Consider the following 20,810-nt stretch of genomic DNA (forward strand, 5'->3'; position numbering starts at 1 on the left):
AAACTGCTGCATGACATGCAATGTATTTTATCTTTGTCTCTGGGATCCTAAGACCAGAACACCAGCAGTATCTCTAGTCACTCCTGCAAGCTTCTTCTAGACACACCCACTGAGTTCTTGCTAGAAGATACTGAAGATTTAAACAACCTAAAGGTGGGGCTACTACCTAGATAGTTAAAGTGATGAGCAGTCTAGAGTTTTAATTTTAAGCTGAACCACAGCTTCTATGGAGAGCCAGAAGGGTTAGTAAAATTACAACAAGGTTCCAAGCCTCTCAAGCCCCGTACCCTCCCCACAGACCTTGACTAGTATTATCACCACTGCTGACTGTCAGCTGCAGCCTTTATAATATAATAGTTGATATGCTTCTCAGACTCTCACAAACTATCAGGTTGAAGAAAGGGGGTGTAGAAACCCCAATTTTTATTACTTGGTCAGAAGCACATGTAAAACAACCCATTTTGTGTAACAGGGTTTGAAATGTAGACAGTTTCTTGGGACTAAGCTTTCAACTTTCAATCTGTCCATTTCTCCAAGTAGCCAGTGTCAGAACTTAACAGCTGAGGGTTTAGGGAAAAGACCACGTCTTGCATCTACCTTATAGAAACGTGTCATGTAGACAGGGAAAAGTCTGGATTTTCAAGATTTCTAACAATTTGTGAAATTCGTGCTAAAATGTCACTTTACTCTTCTCCTGATTCATCTGCTCAGCTACTTATATAGGAATTAGGAAAGATTCGTCTTATATTTCATACCCAAATAATTCTCGCCAACAGTTAAAACAAAATAGAAGAGCCATGGCACTCCATTACTCCGTTTTGAATATCGACTCTCTAGTAACAATAACGCATTCAGAAAGGGCTCATACGGGAACACAGTTTGTGCATCTGCTAATGCCGGAATGACAAAATGAAAAATTTGATCGGTGAAAGGTGCTGCCAGAAACTCCTCTGTGAAGGCCGAGAAAACTTGATGCCTGAAAGGAAAAGGGATTTCAAGAGAATCAAAACATCATACCTATCTAATCATGGGTTAAAATCACTTCCCCAAACGTCCAAGTAAATAATCTATATTCTATATTATTCAGTAGAGACTAGAATTTGATCTTCCCTTTTCTATTAATTATCTTTTGTGATGGAACTAAAGAACAGGAAATAGCCATACCAACACAATACAAATATATTAAGCTAGGCACAGTTAAGGCAGAGAAAGTATAGTATAAACCGTGAAACATGACATACTAATAAAAACAAAACAAAACAAACAAAACATGTGACTGCCCAGTCTCCGCTCACCCACCTTGCACCTTCAGGACAGGAGCTGTATGTAAAGTGCAATGGTTTTAGGACATTCTCCAACAAAATTTTTGCTATAGGGACTCGAGATAAATCGGAATATTCAATACTTGATGGAAGCTTGCTATTAATCAACAAGTAGAGAGATCTATAATATCCTAAAAGAAAGGAGAAAACTCATTTATATTTAATGCCTTTTATTACAATGAAGAAGAACTAAAAAAATTTAAATACATTTATTTTGGAGAGGTTCAGAAGATAATGTGGAAAGGTCTGTTCTTCTACCTCACTGAACCCAGGAACTGAACTCAGATCATTAAGTTTTTGGCAAAAGGTGTCTTTACTCACTGACTTATTTCAACTGCCATCATCAATTTTTTAAAGCTATATGATAGAAAGGGAAGGAACATCTTCCTTTATAGTTCAGTCTGGCCTCAGACTCAAAACTATCTTCCTTCCTCAGCCTCCCAAATGCTAGGGTAACAGTGGTGAGCCATCACATCCAGCTACACTCATTTTGCTAAGACATGAATGGCACATAGACTTTCATGTCCACGGCTTTAATTACTATCAACAATGCCTACAATGTCAGCCTTCTCTTACTGTTACCCACTCATTCAGAAGCAAATCGAAGACATAATTACTACAGTAGACAATGAAAGAATAAAGATTAAATATTTTAAAGGGATCATTATCACAGCTAAAAGTGATCATGGTCACATTATATCACAAACAGCTTCTATGTAATCAAGCTGGCAACTGTCTGGTGTTATTAATTTTATTAATCAACATGCTTGACTCCTAATCCCATAATTTCAGTAAGGTCCATATTGTGACTTTTTGATCCTTCTCCCAGGCACCTTAGTATGGAACTAATGCTGTGAGATCCCTTAGTGTTAGAATGAATTCATGAGTTCAGACACATTAACATTCCTCTGTCTAAAGTAGCTGTAATCCTCAAGATGCTCATGCTGCTACCAAGTGGCTGCTGGTAGCAGTTTGCTCTGACGGAAGGAATGCCTATCTCGCCTTGCTCACCCAACTATGACTTGTGTGTCTGTAGGAGCTCTCAAGTTCCTTTTAGAGGAAACAACATACTTAAAAGCCACAACGTGAGCTCAACGACTTAGAGAGAAGTTTATACACACAACTTTTGCTGCTCTTCTTTTCTTAAGCTTCTTTTAGAGATATTTGCCCTTTTGTAAAAAAAAATTAAAAAGGTTCAGGCCCTGTAAATACTTCATTTTGGGCACAGATACAACCATCTGCTTGGATTATTTCATATGTACTGACTACATGTATGTATGTGCACCAAACACATGGTTGGTACATGCACGGTTCAGAAGATAGCACCAGATTCCCTGGGACTGAAGTTACAGCTTGTTATAAGGCTGCCATGTGGGTGGGAACCCAGGCCCTCTAGAACAGCAAGAGTTCTTGGTCCTTGAGCCATTTCTCAATCCCAACACAAGAGAACTTTTTGATAACAAGCCTACAAAGCCTTGTACCTGAGCTATCATTGTCAAAGGACCCAGTGCTCTATTATCAATATTGTGTTGCAGCCAGGCAAAGGGGCCTTGTCTGTCATCCAAGCTTTCACCAGGAAGAGGCAGGAAGCTAGTGAGTCCTAGGGCCAGCCTGGGTGACAACAGTAAGACTCTGTCTCATCTCAAAAATCAAAACCAAAAAAGAACATTATGCTTCAGAACCACTCCAATTCTGCCTGGTACACATTGATTACCAGTGTAATCACAAGCAAGTCTGGGGGAAGGGAGTCAGTTTTACTATAAAACTGAAAAGACAATTTTTTTTAAGAAAACAGAGTAAAACCTTGTGTATATCAGAATAACCAAGAGCATGTCTAGAATGCTAAGTTCTACACTGAATTGTACACACTATACACTAACAATAAGTATGAAGGTGAAATGTACAGAACAGTAACACTACAAAATAATTCATTAAAGCAACTGAAAAACAGCCAGGCCACTGTACACAACCAAAGCAGCAGTTTCAGTGGAAGATTTTCAATCTTTTTTTTTTTTAAAAAAACATTTAAAAGAAGGCACAGCTCATGGTTATCTTAACAGTTTATAGGTTTCACTGTGGTTTTCACTACATCAGTAGTTTTCTGAAATTTTTAGCAAGTTTTGGATTTTTTTACACCTACTAAATTCAACAAACAGTAATAAGACATTAATTTTTATAATTTTAATCTATATCAGCTAGAGTTAATCTATATAGGCTGGTACTTAAAACAAGTTATTTATACTTTTTAACAGAAACTTATGGTTTTCAAGAACAACCAACTCCTTTTATGATTAACCAGATGAACTTGTTTGTTTTTTCTAAAACAAAGAAGAATTAATTATAGACGGTGAAAAGGCTTCTGCATCTTCAGAGGCCAAGACAAACACTGGACTCGGTGTTGCTGTCACTCTCCCAGGAGGCACACACAACTTCTGCTGTGAGGATCACAGCATGTTGATCAGAGCAGCACCCTTCTCAACAGCACAGAGGCCTGAGCATGCCTCCACAATGATGCCCACCTCCACAGGTCTGGCCCCCACTTACCATTATGAACCATGTAGTGCAAGATTTGTTCAATCACTGACACCACATAGCCAGAGTCTTGTAAAACAGGCAAGTATGTATTCTCAGATGAAAACACCTCAAGCATTCGCATTGGAAGTGCAACATTCAAACTGTCATCACTACAGTTCTGCAGCAATCTGTAAAAACAAATTCACACACTTACTAGAAAGCCAGAGTTGCCATTTTTTGGACTCCTCCAGCTCCTGTGATAAGCATGTGAACTACTGCACCACTGCCAGTGTCTCTGAAAATAAGCAGGGCTCAAGCAACAATGTTTAGACTCTTGAGACTTTTACTGTGACAACAGCATCCCTTTAGCGGGTAGATATGAAAACTACACAGTCTCAGAGAGGGACAGCAGAGGACAACCAAAGATTGCATCCCATGGATTGCTGCAAGAGAAGTATTTTTCACCTGTGTAAGGCTTTCTGGAAAAAGTGCCTATATCTACAACAGTGACACCAGGACTGCCTAGGTCTGCAGGTCCCCAGCAGTAGAGTACAACATACTCTTTGGTCATGCATTGTCCTCACTGAAGCCTCTCCTCTTGCTAAGAGGACTACAGGCAAAAGGGGTCTTATCTGTCACAGTCTGATTTTAAGATGGACTACAGCCAGGTGTGGTAGCTGTATTCTAGTACTCAGGAGGTGGAGGCAGAGACAGAGGTAGAGGCAAATAGACTTTCTGTGAGCTCCAGGCCAGTTGGGACTCTGTATGAAGAGCCAGTCTCAACAAACAAACCAAAAATAAAAATAAAAACAGGCTCTATGCCTTTAGAAAGAAATCTGAACATGTCTATGTGTGTATGTGTATATGAGTACAGGCACCTGTGAGAAGCCAGAGTGTGTCAGAGCCCTTGGAGCTGTAGTTACTGGTGGTTGTGTGCTGGGAACTGAACTCCAGGCCTCTGCAAAAGCAGCAAGCACTCTTAACCACCAAGCCATCTCTCCAGCTCCTCCATGTCTTTTCTTAGAAGTACTATTCTATACCCCATACTTAAAAAGACATGAACAAACTTGAAAAGGAAACTGATGCCTGAGAGCAGAGCCATGGCTCCCACCAAGCACTAAATAAGCTGTATAAAGCAAAGGTTTCACTCAGGAAGAAAAAGCAGATTACTGTCAGATACGCCATTCAACTACCCTTACAATGAAATACTAGGGCCTGACCCATAGTCATCTGAGAATCTGGCTTTAACCATATTGAGGCTCAGATGAAAGTATTCATTATGACCTGTCCCTCTTTTCCACCTCAGTTTTAATCAGCTGGTTCCTTCTCTTTTCAGCGGCCCCCAAAGGGCTAGTCTTGTTAATCTTTCACAGAATCCATTGAGTCCTATCAAGGTTGATGTTCTTCTAGCCTCTAAAACCATGCATTTCAAGTGGCTCCACTGAAAACCCATATGTATCTTGAACTCCTTCACCAGAGGCCCAGCGCTTACTATCTGCCTATTCTGCCTATCATGCAGTTATTTCCAACATAACCAATGGAGGAAGGTGTTGGAGGGTAAAGTTCTGGATGCAAATATCAATGGCACACTGTCATCACAGATTCTGTCTGTGATGATTAATGCAAAAAGGAACCCAAGAATGGACCGAGTAATTTCACCCAGTGCCTACTGCTAACCTGGGCTGTCAACACAGGTGTCTGGCCTCTCTGTATTTAGGTAATACCCATTTTAATCATTTTCATTTTCACAGACTATAAGCACCCTTCTTTTTAGAACTGGATGTGGAAGTATCTGGGGGAGACAGAAATTACAATGGTTCAGCAAAACACTCAACTAGGTGACTGCAACAAGAACTGACTCCATGCTGGCACAGTGGTGCGTGACTTTATTAACCCTAAACCCAGCCTTGTCTGGATAGTCCAAAAACCCGCTGACTTGAGAAAGTACGCAGTGAGTAAGTGCCTAGCACAGCATCTTTTTACTCCCTTATGTTGAAAAAAAAATTTTTTTTTTTAAGTTTTACTTATTATGTGTACAGTGTTCTGCCTGAAGGCCAGAAGAGGGCACCAGATATTATTATAGGTGGTTCTGAGCCCCCATGTAGTTGCTGGGAATTGAACTCGGGACTTCTGGAAGAGCAACCAGTGCTCTTAACCTCTGAGCCATCTCTCAGCCCTTATGTTGAAATTTTTAGGAAAAAATTTATGTTGTGTGACCTTGCTCAAAACTTTCCTTTGGCTTCCCTACTTACTCACACAAAGCCAAGATCCTTAAAACTAGCTCTCCCCTACAGGCTAGCTCTGACCTAGCACATCAAGAACTACTCCTAGCAACTGGAAAGATGGCTCAGAGGTTAATAGCACTGTTTGCTCTCCCAGAGGACGCGGGTTCAATTCCCAGCACTTACATGGCAGCTCACAACTGAATGCAACACCAATTCCCAATACCAAGGTATCTATCACCTTCACACTACTGCACATATAATAAAATTAAATAAATCATTAAAAAAAAAAAGAAAAAAACCACTCCTACCTCCAACTGATCTCCTCACGAAGACCTTTCCATTAAGCTACCTTATATTTTCTCTTTTCCTTTTTAATCCTCCCAGTATTTGCTAACACCTATGTCTTCCTACAATGGTATCTACACTTTAGTACAGCACTTGAGAGGCCAAGGCAGGAAAGATGGATTCAAGGCCAGCCTGGGCTGAAAAACTAGATGCTATCAGAAAGGAAAGAAGAGAGGGGAGGGGGAGAGGAAGAAGAGAGAAGGGAGGGGAGGGAGAGAAGGAAACAGAAAACCACAGGATATAGAGAGATGGCTCGGTGGTTAAAAGTACTGGCTATTCCTCCAGAGGACTGGGGTTAAGTCCAAGAACACACATGGTAGCTTACCTTTGTAAGTCCAGTTCCAAGGGATCTCATATCCTTTTCTTGTGTCTGGCCTCTTTGGTGCACAGTCATATGCACCAAAACATCCATATACATTTTTTTTTTAATTCAGAAAACCAATAAAATAAAACAAAGCTGCTTTCCAAAGCATGTAAACACTAAAGTTATCATTCTCTAAGTTTCCAACTCTGACAAAAGTTACCTGCAACAAAGGCTCATCAACCTCTTTATTTGAAATAAACATGTCAGTCTCTCTGATCCATCCAACTGCTTGACAAACAGAGAGCTGTGTTTAATTAAGTTCTGATATAGCCATATCTGTAAAAGTAAAACATAAAAAATACAGTATTTAACCCATAAATATTTGCTTGCTTACTTAAATACTAAAAATGTCTTTACATATTTTCAACACTTAAATAATCTAATCAAAACTTGATAAGAGTAAGGTCTCTAAGTGAGAATATTCAATGTTAATTTACATTACATTAGTCTCTAAACAAAGAATACATAAAGCTCATTCTACTTAAAAACAACAATAATACATATGCAAAGGAAGCAATACACCAGAAGAACACATGGGAAATCCAGCACTAACCTGAAGTTGCCCTTTCTGTGTATAGGCTTGTACAGTCTCAGCATCCTTTCTTTCTGATTCCTTTCTCTAACTCAATGCCCTACTTAAGGGTTTGTTGTTGTTTTTAAGTTATCTACACTTATTTACTACAGGGAAACTTGTCCCACACACTCCTCATAGGAAGGCAATCAGTCACATAACTGGGCTGGTCAAGTGTCCACCCTTTTGAGATGCAACTACTGGCCTGTGAGTTTAGTAAAGTAGAATGTTAGATTTGGTTGCTTGTGTTCACAAGGCTTGACTATAAACAGTATGCATGTGGATGCCGCAAATGATTCTAAAAACTCAATACCTAACAAGGACTCTCTTCTATTTTCTTCACTATGTGTTTATAAAATAGGCTTGTATTCTGTTTTCATGTCATAAGACCTACTTATATTGCCTGAAAATAGAAGATCACTCTGAAATATAGGGGTCATGAGCTTTGCTTTGACTATTATCTTTAAGCAGTTTCTCCTTGATATGAACATTTCCTTAATATGTTTTTAAAACACTGAAAATAATAGGAAAGTATCTTATCTAGTAAATTATAGCTGGGAGGAAGTAATTCTGTGATACATTGTCGACTTTCATATGTCAACAGATACAGCTTCTTAAGGCATCTGGGGCCACCATGTCCATTTTCCTGGGAACCAACATGATACAAACTTTCTACCTTATCTAAAATTTTGTGGCTCCTATTAACAAATAAAAATAAGACAAAAAACTATTCATGATAAAAAAGCTAAGAGACAGTTGTAGGAACTCCAAGAATAAAATATTGGTCCCGGGAGTCCAACTCAGATCATCACACTTGGGCACACGTGCCTTTAACCTGCTGAGCCATCTAGTCCTCCCCCAGATTTGACAAGTGACTGACGTACATTATCCAAAAAGCTGCACTCATTAAATATATTTTGCTTAATTTTTGTTATTTACTAAAGGTAGATCAGTAAATATTTAAAACTATTTTGCTTTGTACGTGTTTGTTTCTGTAGTTTTAATGTCAACTTGACACAAGCTAGTCATCTGAGAGAAACCTCAATTGAGAAAATGCCTCCATAAAATCCTGCAGGCAAGCCTTTAGGGCATTTTCCTAATTAGTAATTCATGTGGGAGAGTCCAGACCATTGTTGTTGGGTTCATCCCTGGGCTGGTGGTCCTGGGTTCTACAAGAAAGCAGGCTGAGCAAAACACAAGGAGCAAGCCAATTAGCAGCACCCCTTGCTGGCCTCTCTGCATCAGCTCCTGACTCCTGGTTCCTGCCCTGAGTGCCTGACCTAATTGACTTTAAACTCTTTCCTTCAGTTGTTCTCCATGTTTCATCAGAACAGAAACCCTAACTGAGACACACATTTGAGGTAAGCACAACAGAACTCTATCTCCAGAGCCCCAAACTGTTCTTACATATCTTAAGTGTCCACCAAGGATGAATGACCATTAGTAACCAAAACAAACAAACAACCCCCCCCAAAAAAAAACCAAGAAAGTAGAGAGACATAGAAGAATAAGGAAAAGCAAAACAAAGGCTTTCCCAGGATAACAACAGGCCTAGAGAGTGCTAAGAATAGCACGAAAGAAGGGACAGTCCAAGTCTTAATGAAAAGTTGCAGGAAGAATGGAGCATAGAACTGCTGCCAGGTGGAAGAGATCAAGAGATTCAAAGGAAAAAAAATCAATTAAAAGTGAGGCAGGTGCAAACTTAAGTATAGTTTAAGGTAAGCTACACACAAAAAAGAAAAATGAAGTCATAGCACTGTCTTGGCAGAGAACCATATTAAAGTCACAATAAGAAATAGAGTCGCTGGGCAGTGGTGGCACACACCTTTAATCCCAGCACTCAGGGAGGCAGACACAGGCAGATCTCTGTGAGTTCAAGGCCAGCTTGGTCTACAAAGTGAGTTCCACGACAGCCAGGGCTACACAGAGAAACCCTGTCTCGAAAAAACAGACAAACAAATAAATAGATGATAAATAGATGGATGGACGTGTGTGTGTGTGTGTGTGTGTGTGTGTGTGTGTGTGTGTGTCTGTGTCTGTGTGTAAAGGGGGGAAGGGCAGACATAAAGGTTTAACTCTGCATTTAGTACCACTTAAAATTTATCCAAGATGACAACCTACTTTGTATCTAAGTGGAAACTGGGAAACTAATTAGGTGATTTTTCCCACAGAGCACTGTTCTTGCATGTTTGCTAGCAAACTGAAAATATTCACGATCTCTTCCAAACTTCTTTCTTTGAGAAAGGGTCCCACTTGTAGCTCAGTTAGTCACAACTTACCACAATCCCTAGTGCTTGAATCATAGGCATTCACCATCACATCTGGTTTAAACTCACTTTTCTTACATCAACTGTCATGAAAGGCATTTTCTCTATTCAGTACTTCACAATGTGCACATGAACTAATTCCTTTACATGTGCCTGGAGCTGTGGTCAAAGCCTTCATTTCACTCCAAGGTTTCACTGCCAGCTTCTGAAGCAGGTCTGTGCGTGCCTTTTTTAGAAGCAGACCACAGAAGAGCTCTCATATACCAAGGTGCTCTGGAGAGACTCCCAAACTTACATGTTTTATGGTCCATGGCAACCTTTCCATATTAAGGAATAGGGAGGCGTAGGGTCAAGGCCAGTCTTTTGAGAGGGAAAGTTACATGCCTGCTACTGTGCTTCTAGGACTTCAGACAGGAGTCCAGATGGCTGCCCAGAAGCAAAGTCCAGAATGGTGGGTAGATAGACTGCTGTTGTACTTCTCTTTTTTTAAAAAAAAAATATTTATTTTTGTATATGGACCTGCTGTCTGCATGTTTGTCTGTGTACCACATGGGTGCCTGGTGTCCTTGGATTCCCTGGGACCAGAGTTAGACATTTTTGAGCCAACATGTGGGTGCTGGGGATTGAATTTAGGTGCTCTCAACCACTAAGCCATCTCTCTAGCCCCACTGTACCTTTCTTGATCAGTTTCAGTTATACAAAGTTCTTTCATGCCCTAGCCTAGCTCAAGTTCAGGCTGCAGAGCTAGATCTACAGCCAAGCTCTAGATCCACAGTAGAGCAGCCTTTGCCTTGTACTTGATCCATGTAGAGGCTCTGTCCAGCACACAGTTTTTATAGACAAATAAAAATGTCTAACCTAACAATTATATGCAAATCTCATAATATTTCCTAGAAGCCATGAAACATAAGGGTTTGTCTTTCTTTTTTGCTGTTGTTTTGCTTTTTAAGACAATGTCTAATGTGGTACAGCCTAGCCTTGAACTCCTGATCCTGTTTCCGTGGCCTGAACGTTGTTAGATATGAGCCATCACACCTAATTACAAGTTCTACTTTATTTTCTTATTTTTTGTGAATATCACACATTTTATTTGCTCATTTCCTTACAGACACACCTTGGGTTGTTAAGTTCCACTTTATTAAGAACACAGTCCATTGACACAATGCTCCTATCCCTCATTAGCGACAACATCCTAAGATATTTTAGAACACAGTCCATTGACACAATGCTCCTATCCCTCATTAGTGACAACATCCTAAGATATTTTAGAACACAGTTCATTGACACAATGCTCCCTATCCCTCATTAGCGACAATATCCTAAGATATTTTAGAGAAATGGGTTACAATGTTCTTAACGGGACCCTATATTTAAAAACAAAAAGTAAAAATATATATGCACATAAACAATATTGAAGGTGTACCTCACAGCAGCTGGACAAAGACAGAGAGGCTGCTGCACAGAATAAAGTGAGCCACACTGACGGACCGTCTGCATACCCTTATAACATAAAAGTTCCATAATAAAAAATCAGTTTAAAATGTACATTGACTTTAAAAGTAAAACACATCAACACAGAGGTCGCCTGTTATAGCTGGATGAAAAGAAGAAAGGAGAGGGAGAGGAACAAGAGAGCTCACAAACACTTAGAATCAGGGTGGGATTATCTGGCTTCCTGGTCTACTTCCACCCCACACCCAAAACAAAGAAGACGGAAAATAGGCCAATAAAGCTTAGTGAAAATGTGTTTATACTCACCAAACGTTTGGAGTCTTCACTCTGTTTGTAAAAGAACAGAAGCTGCCTTACCAAGAGGGTAAGGTTGGGACCATCAGCAAGGCAGAAGGTGCCACCAGTCTGAGCTGAGTCGGCACACTGGTCAAATGCACTTCTTTGGATGGAGTACTGGAAGCACAGAAAGCCATGCATCAACATACTGCTCAATAGTTTTCATGATGGAAGTAAGCACTGAGTATTTTATAGGTATGATGACTAAAAACTAAGAGTTACTGGACCATCGATGAAAGATTAAAAAACAAGCCAGTAACAAAAGATCCAAAATCAGAATCAATTACTCCTCTGTTCTTTGTAACCACCAGCTAGCTGTCTTACTTAAAATTTCCTAAAAACTCACCTATTCATAAATCTTTAAGAAAAACAAATACATTTTCTTAGTAAAATTTATATAAGACAGATACTATTTATACAAACTAATATTATATCTAAAATAAATTCTTATACAGGCTTCTAATTCCTTCTTAGTTTTTCTTTTTCTTTCCTCCTCCTCCTTTTGTTTATTTCTTCGTTTTGTTGTTTCTGCAACATGATCTCTCTACATAGCCCTGGCTATTCCGGAACTCACTATGTATCTCAACCAGGTTAACCTTGAACTCTTATAGAGATCTGCCTGCCTCTGGCCTCCTGCTCCCATGCTGGGACTAGAAGTGTGCACCACCACACCCAGTTTATTTTTCTTAATTTTATACTTATTTATTTTGGGTATGTATGTGGGTATCTGAAATGGAAGTTTTGGCTTCTTTAAAAACTCAGTTATGTAAATATGTTTTTGTTTTAATCCTAAGTGGGATTTTAGTTTGGGCTTTGGTTTGTCCACAGCTGAGAACTGCCTCCTGCGGGGTGTGGTCTTTGACAGCTGGTAATAACCTGCCCCATACAGCACAGAGAGGGACACTGTCTAGGACTCTGAGGGCTATAAACACGAGAGAAAGAGAAGGGGTGGCAGTTTGGAGAAAGCAGAGATGGATAATGTGGCAGGCTGAAGAGACAAGGAAAAGATGACTTGTTGTGCGGTGCCTAGGAGGAGACAGACAGAGAAGACTGCTTGCTGCTTTTGCTGCTGACAGAGATTGGTATAACCCCAAAAGAACTCATCAACCCTGAACAGCTGGGAGAAGGAAGGGGTTTGTAGCCCCTCTCCCCACTCACCTTCTCTCTCCTACCTAGGATTAAAGGATTGGTGGAAGGGAAGTGGAGACTTAAATACCCCAAATAAAATGGAGTTTTAAAATGAGTGCAACACATATGCTTGTGTTTTGGCATGTTATGTGGACATTACAGGAACTGGTTGTCTCCTTTTACCATATGAATTGTGGAGACTAAACTCAGGTTGTCAGGCTTAGACTTTACCTGTGAGCCATTTCTCCTGCCCACTCTCATTTGTTTTTCTTGTTTTTGCTGTAGTTTTGCTTGTTGGTTTGTTTTTCTTTTTTCAAGACAGGGTTTCTTTGTGTAGCCTTGGCTGTCCTGGACTCCATTTGCAGACCAGGCTGGCCTCGAATTAAAAAAAAAAATCCACTTGCCTCTGCCTACCCATACCCAGCCCCATCTCTCAGTTTTAAGAACTTACTTGTTGTTTTCTATCTCTATAGCCACGAATAAATGACTGAATTATTATTGCATTTTTCAATCTTCGCCTTTCTTCCTGAATAATGAAGGAAGGAAAAAAGAAACAATCAGTTAGATATCAGTAAAAAATGACATTTAGCTGTATGCTCCATAGACAAGATTCATTCTTTTAAGTGTATCACTCTCTGAACATACATTTTAACGATTCATTTCATTATATTTTGTTTGTTTCTTTGTACACAGGGTCTCTCCATGTAACCCTGGTGGTCCTCAAACTCACAAAGATCCTTCTGCCTTTGCTTCTCAGAAGTTGAGATTAAAAGTATGTGTCACTATGCCCAGCATTTTAATTTTTTTAAATTACATGTCATGCCTGTGTGTGGGTATGTGCATGTGAGTGCAGGTGCCCGTGGAAGCCAGAAACATTGGATTCTTTGGAGCTGTGATTATAAGCTCCAAACAGTGTTGTATCTTATATGGTTGTAAGCTGCCAAACATGAGTAGTGGGAATTGTACTATGCATTCTTGAATACTGAGCCATCTCTCTAATTCCATCACTAAATATATTTCTAATGTACTGAAAATTATGTAGCCATTACTACCACCTTTTTTGTTTGTTTGTTTTGTTTTGTTTTTAAGAAAGGGTTTCTCTGTGTAGCCCTGGCTGTTCTGAAACTCACCAGACCAGGCTGGCCTTAAACTCAGAGATCTGTCTGCCTCTGCCTCTTGAGTGCTAGGATTAAAGGTGTGTGCCACCACTGCCTAGAGTATTACCACCACCTTATTTCAGAGCATTTCATCATTCCCCAAAAGAAGCTCTTTACCTATTTTAGCAGTCACCCTTAATTCCTTGACCGAACCTTCATACACTTCATACGCTTTTCTCAATGGATTTTCCTAGTCTGTGCATCTCATTCAATAGCGTCATTCAATCTGGCCTTTTTCACTTGGCATGGTGTTTTCAATGTTCATACACTCTCTAGCATGTCAGCATATCATTCCTTTTTATGGCCAAATAATATTTTATCATACACTTATCTCATATTCTGTTTATCTGTTCATCAGTTGGTAGGCAATTGTCCTGTTTCCACTGTGGACTATTATGAACAATAGTGCTATAAACACTTATGTCCACTTTTTTTGAAGGATATATCCTTGCATTTCTTGAATACAAACATTTCTATGACGTTTTATAAGATGGCTACCACCATTTTACAATCCCATCATAGATATATGAAAGGAAAAAAAAAAAAGAGAAAAGGACATAAGAAACAAAGTGTCAGACACACTACAGAACTTCCTCAAAGAGTGGAAAATACCAACAAGTAAATACCTTTCCAGGTATTGCATTTGAATCTCAACTGAGGCGACTTTACCTATGCAACTGGTGATCTGTCATAACTGGAGGGAAGAAATGCTGCTGAGAGGACAGTCCTCACAGATGAATAACATTCTATCCAAAAACGTGAACAGTGATGATGCTGCAAATTGTTTCTGATATTATGTACTAGGAATGCTCTTCCTTCAGCTTGCACAGCAGCAACCTCTCAGCCTTCTCTCTCATGACCCTACCTTCAGTGCCCATCTATCTTAGCCTCCTCATTGATTAGCCATGACTCTATTGTCTTAACAGCTCTCAGTATCATTTTTTTTTTACATAATTTATATTTATTTTTGGATTACAGATGGTGATATTTAGAAATATCTCTTCAAATATAGCTGGTAAATAAGAAAAATGAATTATAACACAAGTATCTCTTAACATAGTATGGGTTACAGATGTATTGTGAATATAGTAAAGATCTTTATAGTCCTTTTCTGGAACAGAATATTCACAATTAAATCAATAAGCATATGTTTTAAGAAAAGAAAAATAAAAGAAAAGAAATTTAAAATATATATATATATATATATATGGTCTAGAAAAAAAATCTGTGTCTTTATGACTCATGATTGACTAGGAAACTTGATATTGCATTGGTGTTATTTGTATTTCTCAGTATCATTTTAGTCCTTGGCTATTACCCATGAGTAACCACCACAGAGCAAGGTCTTGTTTACTACCTGTATCTCCAGAAAACACAACAGAACCTGGCAAACCACAAGCTCCCAGACATCTATTAAATGCAAAAATGAATTGTTGAAATAACAAGACCCAGGGCAGTGGTGGAGACAGGCAGATCTAGGAGTTCAAGGTCGACCTGTTATATAGACAGAGTTCCAGGAGAGCCAGAGGCTACACAGAAATAACAAGACCCCCAGCCTACAGAGAGACCCTGTCTCAAAAAACAAGTAATAAACAATAAATAAGTAAAATAACAAGACCCAAAACTCGTATCTAGAAAAGCAGGCCTTACAATATAAGTTATGATTAACCATCGAAGTTATTTGAAGTAACTATGCCCAAAAGATATAACATCAAAGTCAGACACAATGACACAAAACTGCAATTCCAGCAATCCAGGAGATAGGGAAATGGAGTTTTAAATCAGTCTGGGCTACACAGCTAGGCTGGCAAGAAGAGCAAGAAACAGGTATTTAAAAAAAACAAACAGGTTGGAGAGGTGACTCAGGTTAAGAGCACACTGGCTACTCTGTGGGTACTGAATTCAATTCCCAGTACCCACATGGCAGCTCACAACTGTCTATAACTCCAGTTCCAGGGTATTGGACACCCTCACACAGACATACATATAAGCAAAACACCAATGCACATAAAAATAAACATATACAATTTTTAAAAAAACTATAAAAACAAGCAAACTAACAAAGAAAAAAAAAGAATTAGCTCCTTTTATCTTTTTTCTAAATAGCTAAGACAAGAACTTTAAAATTGCGATTTCTTCTTATTTGGAAAAATATGAACACTGCACATTAAGCTTTTCTAGATCTTCTAGAAATCTTCTTATAAGCATTAAAGGTAACCAAAACCTCACCTCACATTCCTCTCTAGCCAGAACTCGGCCATTAGCCCATTTTTTTTTCCCTACAGTGGTTCCAGAATAAAAAACTTACTGGGAAAATTGAACACATTCAAAACTTTTGCAAAAGATAAACACATGTAACATATATACATGTAAATCAAAACTTAAAAACAAAACAAAACAAAAAAAACAACAAAAACACTGCAGAAGAGGGTCTATAAAGAATAATATAGAATAATCAAAACCATTACCTCTCTCTTCCGTCTTTCTTCCTGAGTGCGATGTAAAAGAGAAGCCTTTTCTTCCTAAATCCAAAACCAGACAAGATTAGGATTATCATTTTAAGCCTGAAAACATCATCATACAAAGATTACAAAATGTTCCGACCCAAAAAGGATTCCCAAAGATCTACTTAAATTAAGACTCCCTGTTTTTTCTGGCACATGGAGAACAACATATGCAAATGAACACTGTAAAATAAGCATATACATTGACAGACAATCACATAATATATAGAACTAAGCTTCTCCAGCATGATACAAAGCTAAATAAAACTGAAGTTTCATCACAGAAAACATCAAATAACAGCCTTTAGCTACCATGTGTCCAAAGGCCACACAATTTCCTTTCAAGTTATTAAAGGCTTCCCCATTGTTACTAAAAGTTGTTCCTGAAACTGGCCTTTTAAAGTCTTTAGATACAGAAAAGCTACAGAAATACTATCTGTCAAAAACCGTCCTTTTTCAAATGGAGCTCCCTAATCTGAACAGTCTTCTCCACTGATTCTACACAACCAGATTATCAACAGGAAACTAATACAGGCTCAATCTTAACTACACAAGCTTTCTACTAGTGGACTTTACCTGCTCCCAAGGCCCACTCAGCATCCCACACAGCACTTAGCTGTCCCCATCAACACTCATCCATAACAGTTCCTGTCTTGAATTTATATCTTGACCCTGTCTACCAGCTTGTTTTAAAACATTATCTCAAGATTCAAGTAACATTACACAGTAACAATAGTCTTGTATTTTAATTCATAAGGCCAGCTCTATTTCCATGTCTCCATTATTAGACAAGTAACTGAATAAAGAAGTGGGAGGAAATCTGATCTTCACTAAAATTAGTCAACAGACAGAACAGTCTTAAGCACCAAGCAGTAACTGCTAAGATAAGACCCACTGAACCATGCTAATACTAGTGGTCCAAAGCTTAAGAATACGGATTTCCCTTGCCTCAAACTCATGATATTCACAATTACCAAGGAAAGATAGCAAATCACAACAAAGAAACCTTGTAGACACCAACCCAGGGATTAGAGAAAGATTATAAAAATAAAACCTCAGGGGCTATCAACTCCAGTTTAGAACACAGAAAACACAATGTAACTATTCTGATAATTTTTCCAAAAACTAAGAATATGCATTTATTTTAAGAAAAGCTCTTATAGCTCTATGGTCGAAAACATACACTTATAATAAACCCAATGAACAAAATATATTACCTTTAAAATTACATTTTAAACCAAAAAAGGCTTATAATCCCAGCAACTCAAGAAGATAAATTTAAGGTAAGCCTGGGTAACTTAGTGAGATTTTGAGAATTTATCTTTTAAAAAAAGAAGGAAAGAAAGAAAAAAATGAAGAGAAAAAAAAAAGGTTTGGTAGGGGCAGCTGGAGATATATATCTTAGTGCCTTTATAGTGTGTATGAAGGCCCCAGTTCAACCTCCAGTATTACCAAAAGTGACAAAAATATCTATTTAGTCTTTTTTTTTTTTTTTGGAGACAGGGTTTCCCTCTATGTAGCCCTGGCTGTCCTCAAACTCACAGAAATCCGCCTGCTTCTGCCTCCTGAGTGTTGGGATCAAAGGTACACACCACCATTCCTGGCAAAATAAAATAATTTTAAATTAAATTTAAAGAAGGGTTGTATGAGGTGTCATTCTGCAGGAACTGTCCACCTTGGGTTTTTTGTTTGTTTGCTTGTTTTTTTTAAATAATTGATTTTATTTTATTTTATGTTCATTAGTGTGAAGGTGTCAGATCCCCTGGAATTGGTGGTACAGGCAGTGCTCTTTACCCACTAAGCCATCTCTCCAGCCCCATTTGCTTGTTTTTGGTTTTGAGACAGGGTCTCATATAGATCAGGATTGTTGAGATTCAGACTTGGGATTAGCGGCTGAGGTGCCTATTTAATATACCAAAGCAGATCAGTCCTCCAGGTTCTCCCAGCATCCCTCAGTCCCTATCTTAACTGGGCTTCCTCCCTCGGATGTTCCTCACTATATAATCCAAACATTTTTGGTTCTCTCTCTCTCTCTCTCTCTGGCTCCCGCTTTTCTATCTCCCTCTGAATGGCAACTTCCTGGCCCCATTCTGCAAATGGTGAACCCACCCAAGAACTGTCCCCAATAAACCCGCCTTTATACTTTAATTTGACTTGAACTGGCTCATTTCCTCAGTAGAGAACATCTATCAAGGCTAACTTTAAATTCACAGCGACCTACCTCCCTCTGTATATTAAAAGTCTCCCAGTAGAACCTGGAGCTCCCTCATCTGGCTAGGCTGGCCGCCAGCAAGTTACAGGGATCCTCTAGTCTCCACCTCCCCAGCACTGGTATTGCAAGCTCATTCATTGCTATTATGACTGAGGGTCAAACTCAGACCATCATTCTTACATGGGAAGCGTTTTATCAATTGAGCTGTCATATCCCACCCCAGCTCCCATATAATTTTCCCCCTTGGTTTTTCAGAAAGAGGTTTCTCTGTATAGTCTTGGCTATCCTGGAATGCACTCTATAGACCAGGATGGCCTCAAATTCAGAGATCCACCTGCCTCTGCATCCCAGAGGTTTAAAGGCATGTGCCACCACTGTCTAGCCTAAATAATTTTTTAAAAATAAAGACTGTAATAGTATCACTTTGGAGATTGAAGGAGTATTAGGAATAAAACTAAAAAACAAAAACAAACAAACCAACACACGCCAGACAAAACTCTGCAGTCCAGAAATATGGCATCCTCCTGGACAAAGAAGGGCTCCAGCAGCTTCCAGTGTGGAAGAGAAGCAGGTGGCTGCCTTCAGAAGCCTGGACCTGTCATCTGCTTTTAACCAGGGTAGACACTGACACTGTTAAATGTTCCTGCACAGAGATTAGGAATGCTGCCTATGGAAGGAAGTAGATTTGGTTTTGGATAGTTTCCAGTACTGGAGTGTACCAGACTGTGCCCTCTTGTTTAGCCAACACAGTACCTCTGCCTTTTCTGTTACACCATACTTTGGTCATGATCCATCAATAGACTGCAAAGGATTTCCTCTAGCTTAGAGATTAGAAAAGTCTTTGCAGCCTTATTCAGTATAGGAGCCTATTCTAGCCTATCACAGGTTGCTCCTTCCTAGAAACAAAGCCACTGCCCTGGAGAACAGTGGCTCCACAATCTGGTCCTGTCTATCCTTGGACTGCAACTATAAAGAATCTTGTCAACTATCTTATTTGATTTGTCAAGAGTCATCACTTCTAACCCTAACTTTGGCAGCAGGTTACTCAAGCAGTTTTGTAGCCATAACCTTTACAGTTGATCAGGCTCCAACAGAGCTCTTAAAATGGCTACAAGATAAAAACCTGTGAAGGTGGAGTCCCCTGGAATTGGGTACATACTAGGGCAAGTTCATTCTCTCAGTCACTGCATTAAAAAAAAAATCTTAAAAGGCTCAATCTACTTGTTGACTCTTTGTAGTTAGCGAAGCCTTTAAAGAGTCAGAAGTGTGACGGAGATACACCAACCATCCTAGTCATAATCAATACCTTTGTTTATATAATCATCTTTACCTTCAGACTTCAAAAAAAAACCTATTTTCCTTTAATATCTAACTGGTATCAGGTTCAGCAGTCAACAGGAATGAAAAGCACAGGCATGACCCTAATTTTTAATGTGACTCATACTAGCAAAGTGCAATTTCACCATGCTGCTAGAAATGAACCAGACTGTAACAAGGCAGTCAGAAATTCTGATCATAATCCACAAAGTAACATAGGCTATGAAGCTCCATCCTGTGACTGCATCACCAAACCACAGCTATTGAATTCTTTGTTAAAATCAAGATGCAGTTTCTCTGCGTGGTCCTGGTTGTCCTGGAATGCACTCTGTAGATGAGGCTGGCCTCAAATTCAGAGCGCTGGGATTAAAGGTGTATGCCCAGCCCAAATAGTTTTGTTTGTTTGTTTGTTTGTTTTTTCTTAATAAAGATGTAACACCATCACTTTGGATATGAAAGAAATTAATTAAATTAAATCTCAATGTGGAGTTGGCATTCTCTAAAATGGCTACAAAGTTTAACTCAGAAGTATAAATTTGATCACAGAATTCAAATTTTTTACAAAGTACAACATCATAACCAAGATTCAAGACGTGACAAAGTGGAAACAAATATTTGGAATAGCACAAACATGACTTGTTACAACAACCAAAGAGAAAAATCAGCAAAAGTATATGCACCACATAGAAAATAATTTTTGTTTTGTTCTGCCCAGTTCACAAACCCCAAAAGACCAGGAATAAATAGACTCCACTGTAAATACATGAGGTTCTTTTTATTACAAATTACAAGCTGCAGCTTAGGCCCACACTCCCCACCGCTGAAGCAGTGAGTACAGAACCCTGTGCTCAGGTTAGTTGGGTGATTTAAAGATTCTGGTCCCTCCCAGCTTGCCCAAGGCAGGGGCGATTCCTGCCTGGCAAGCATCTATTGGTCAAAATGCTGCATTTTGAATTGATTGGCTATAAGAAGGTCCCCAAACCATTAATGATCTGGTGTCCCTCCCTAGGGGGATAGGCCAGTTCCCTAGCAACTGTATCTCTAGTGAGTGGGGAAAGAATGCTGTAAGGCGGGTTGCGGGTTCTTCCCCTTAGGG

General features: G+C 39.2%; 1 protein-coding gene across 2 annotated transcripts in view; it reads right to left on the reverse strand.

Annotated features, from left to right (window-relative positions):
• Ube3c (ubiquitin protein ligase E3C) overlaps positions 1–20,810 on the reverse strand; it is a 100,981-nt gene that overhangs the window by 68,107 nt on the left and 12,064 nt on the right. For both annotated transcript variants that reach the window (XM_021662259.2, XM_021662260.2), the window contains exons 2-8: positions 16,150–16,203; positions 12,976–13,050; positions 11,367–11,513; positions 6,931–7,046; positions 3,867–4,024; positions 1,300–1,453; positions 756–976 (exon numbers count right to left, since the gene is read on the reverse strand). In XM_021662259.2, coding sequence (XP_021517934.1) covers positions 756–976; positions 1,300–1,453; positions 3,867–4,024; positions 6,931–7,046; positions 11,367–11,513; positions 12,976–13,050; positions 16,150–16,203 — 925 coding nt within the window. The remainder of the gene's footprint in view (positions 1–755; positions 977–1,299; positions 1,454–3,866; positions 4,025–6,930; positions 7,047–11,366; positions 11,514–12,975; positions 13,051–16,149; positions 16,204–20,810) is intronic.

The sequence above is a fragment of the Meriones unguiculatus genome, chromosome 21, assembly GCF_030254825.1.
Source record: "Meriones unguiculatus strain TT.TT164.6M chromosome 21, Bangor_MerUng_6.1, whole genome shotgun sequence".
In the NCBI taxonomy this organism is placed as follows: domain Eukaryota; kingdom Metazoa; phylum Chordata; class Mammalia; order Rodentia; family Muridae; genus Meriones; species Meriones unguiculatus.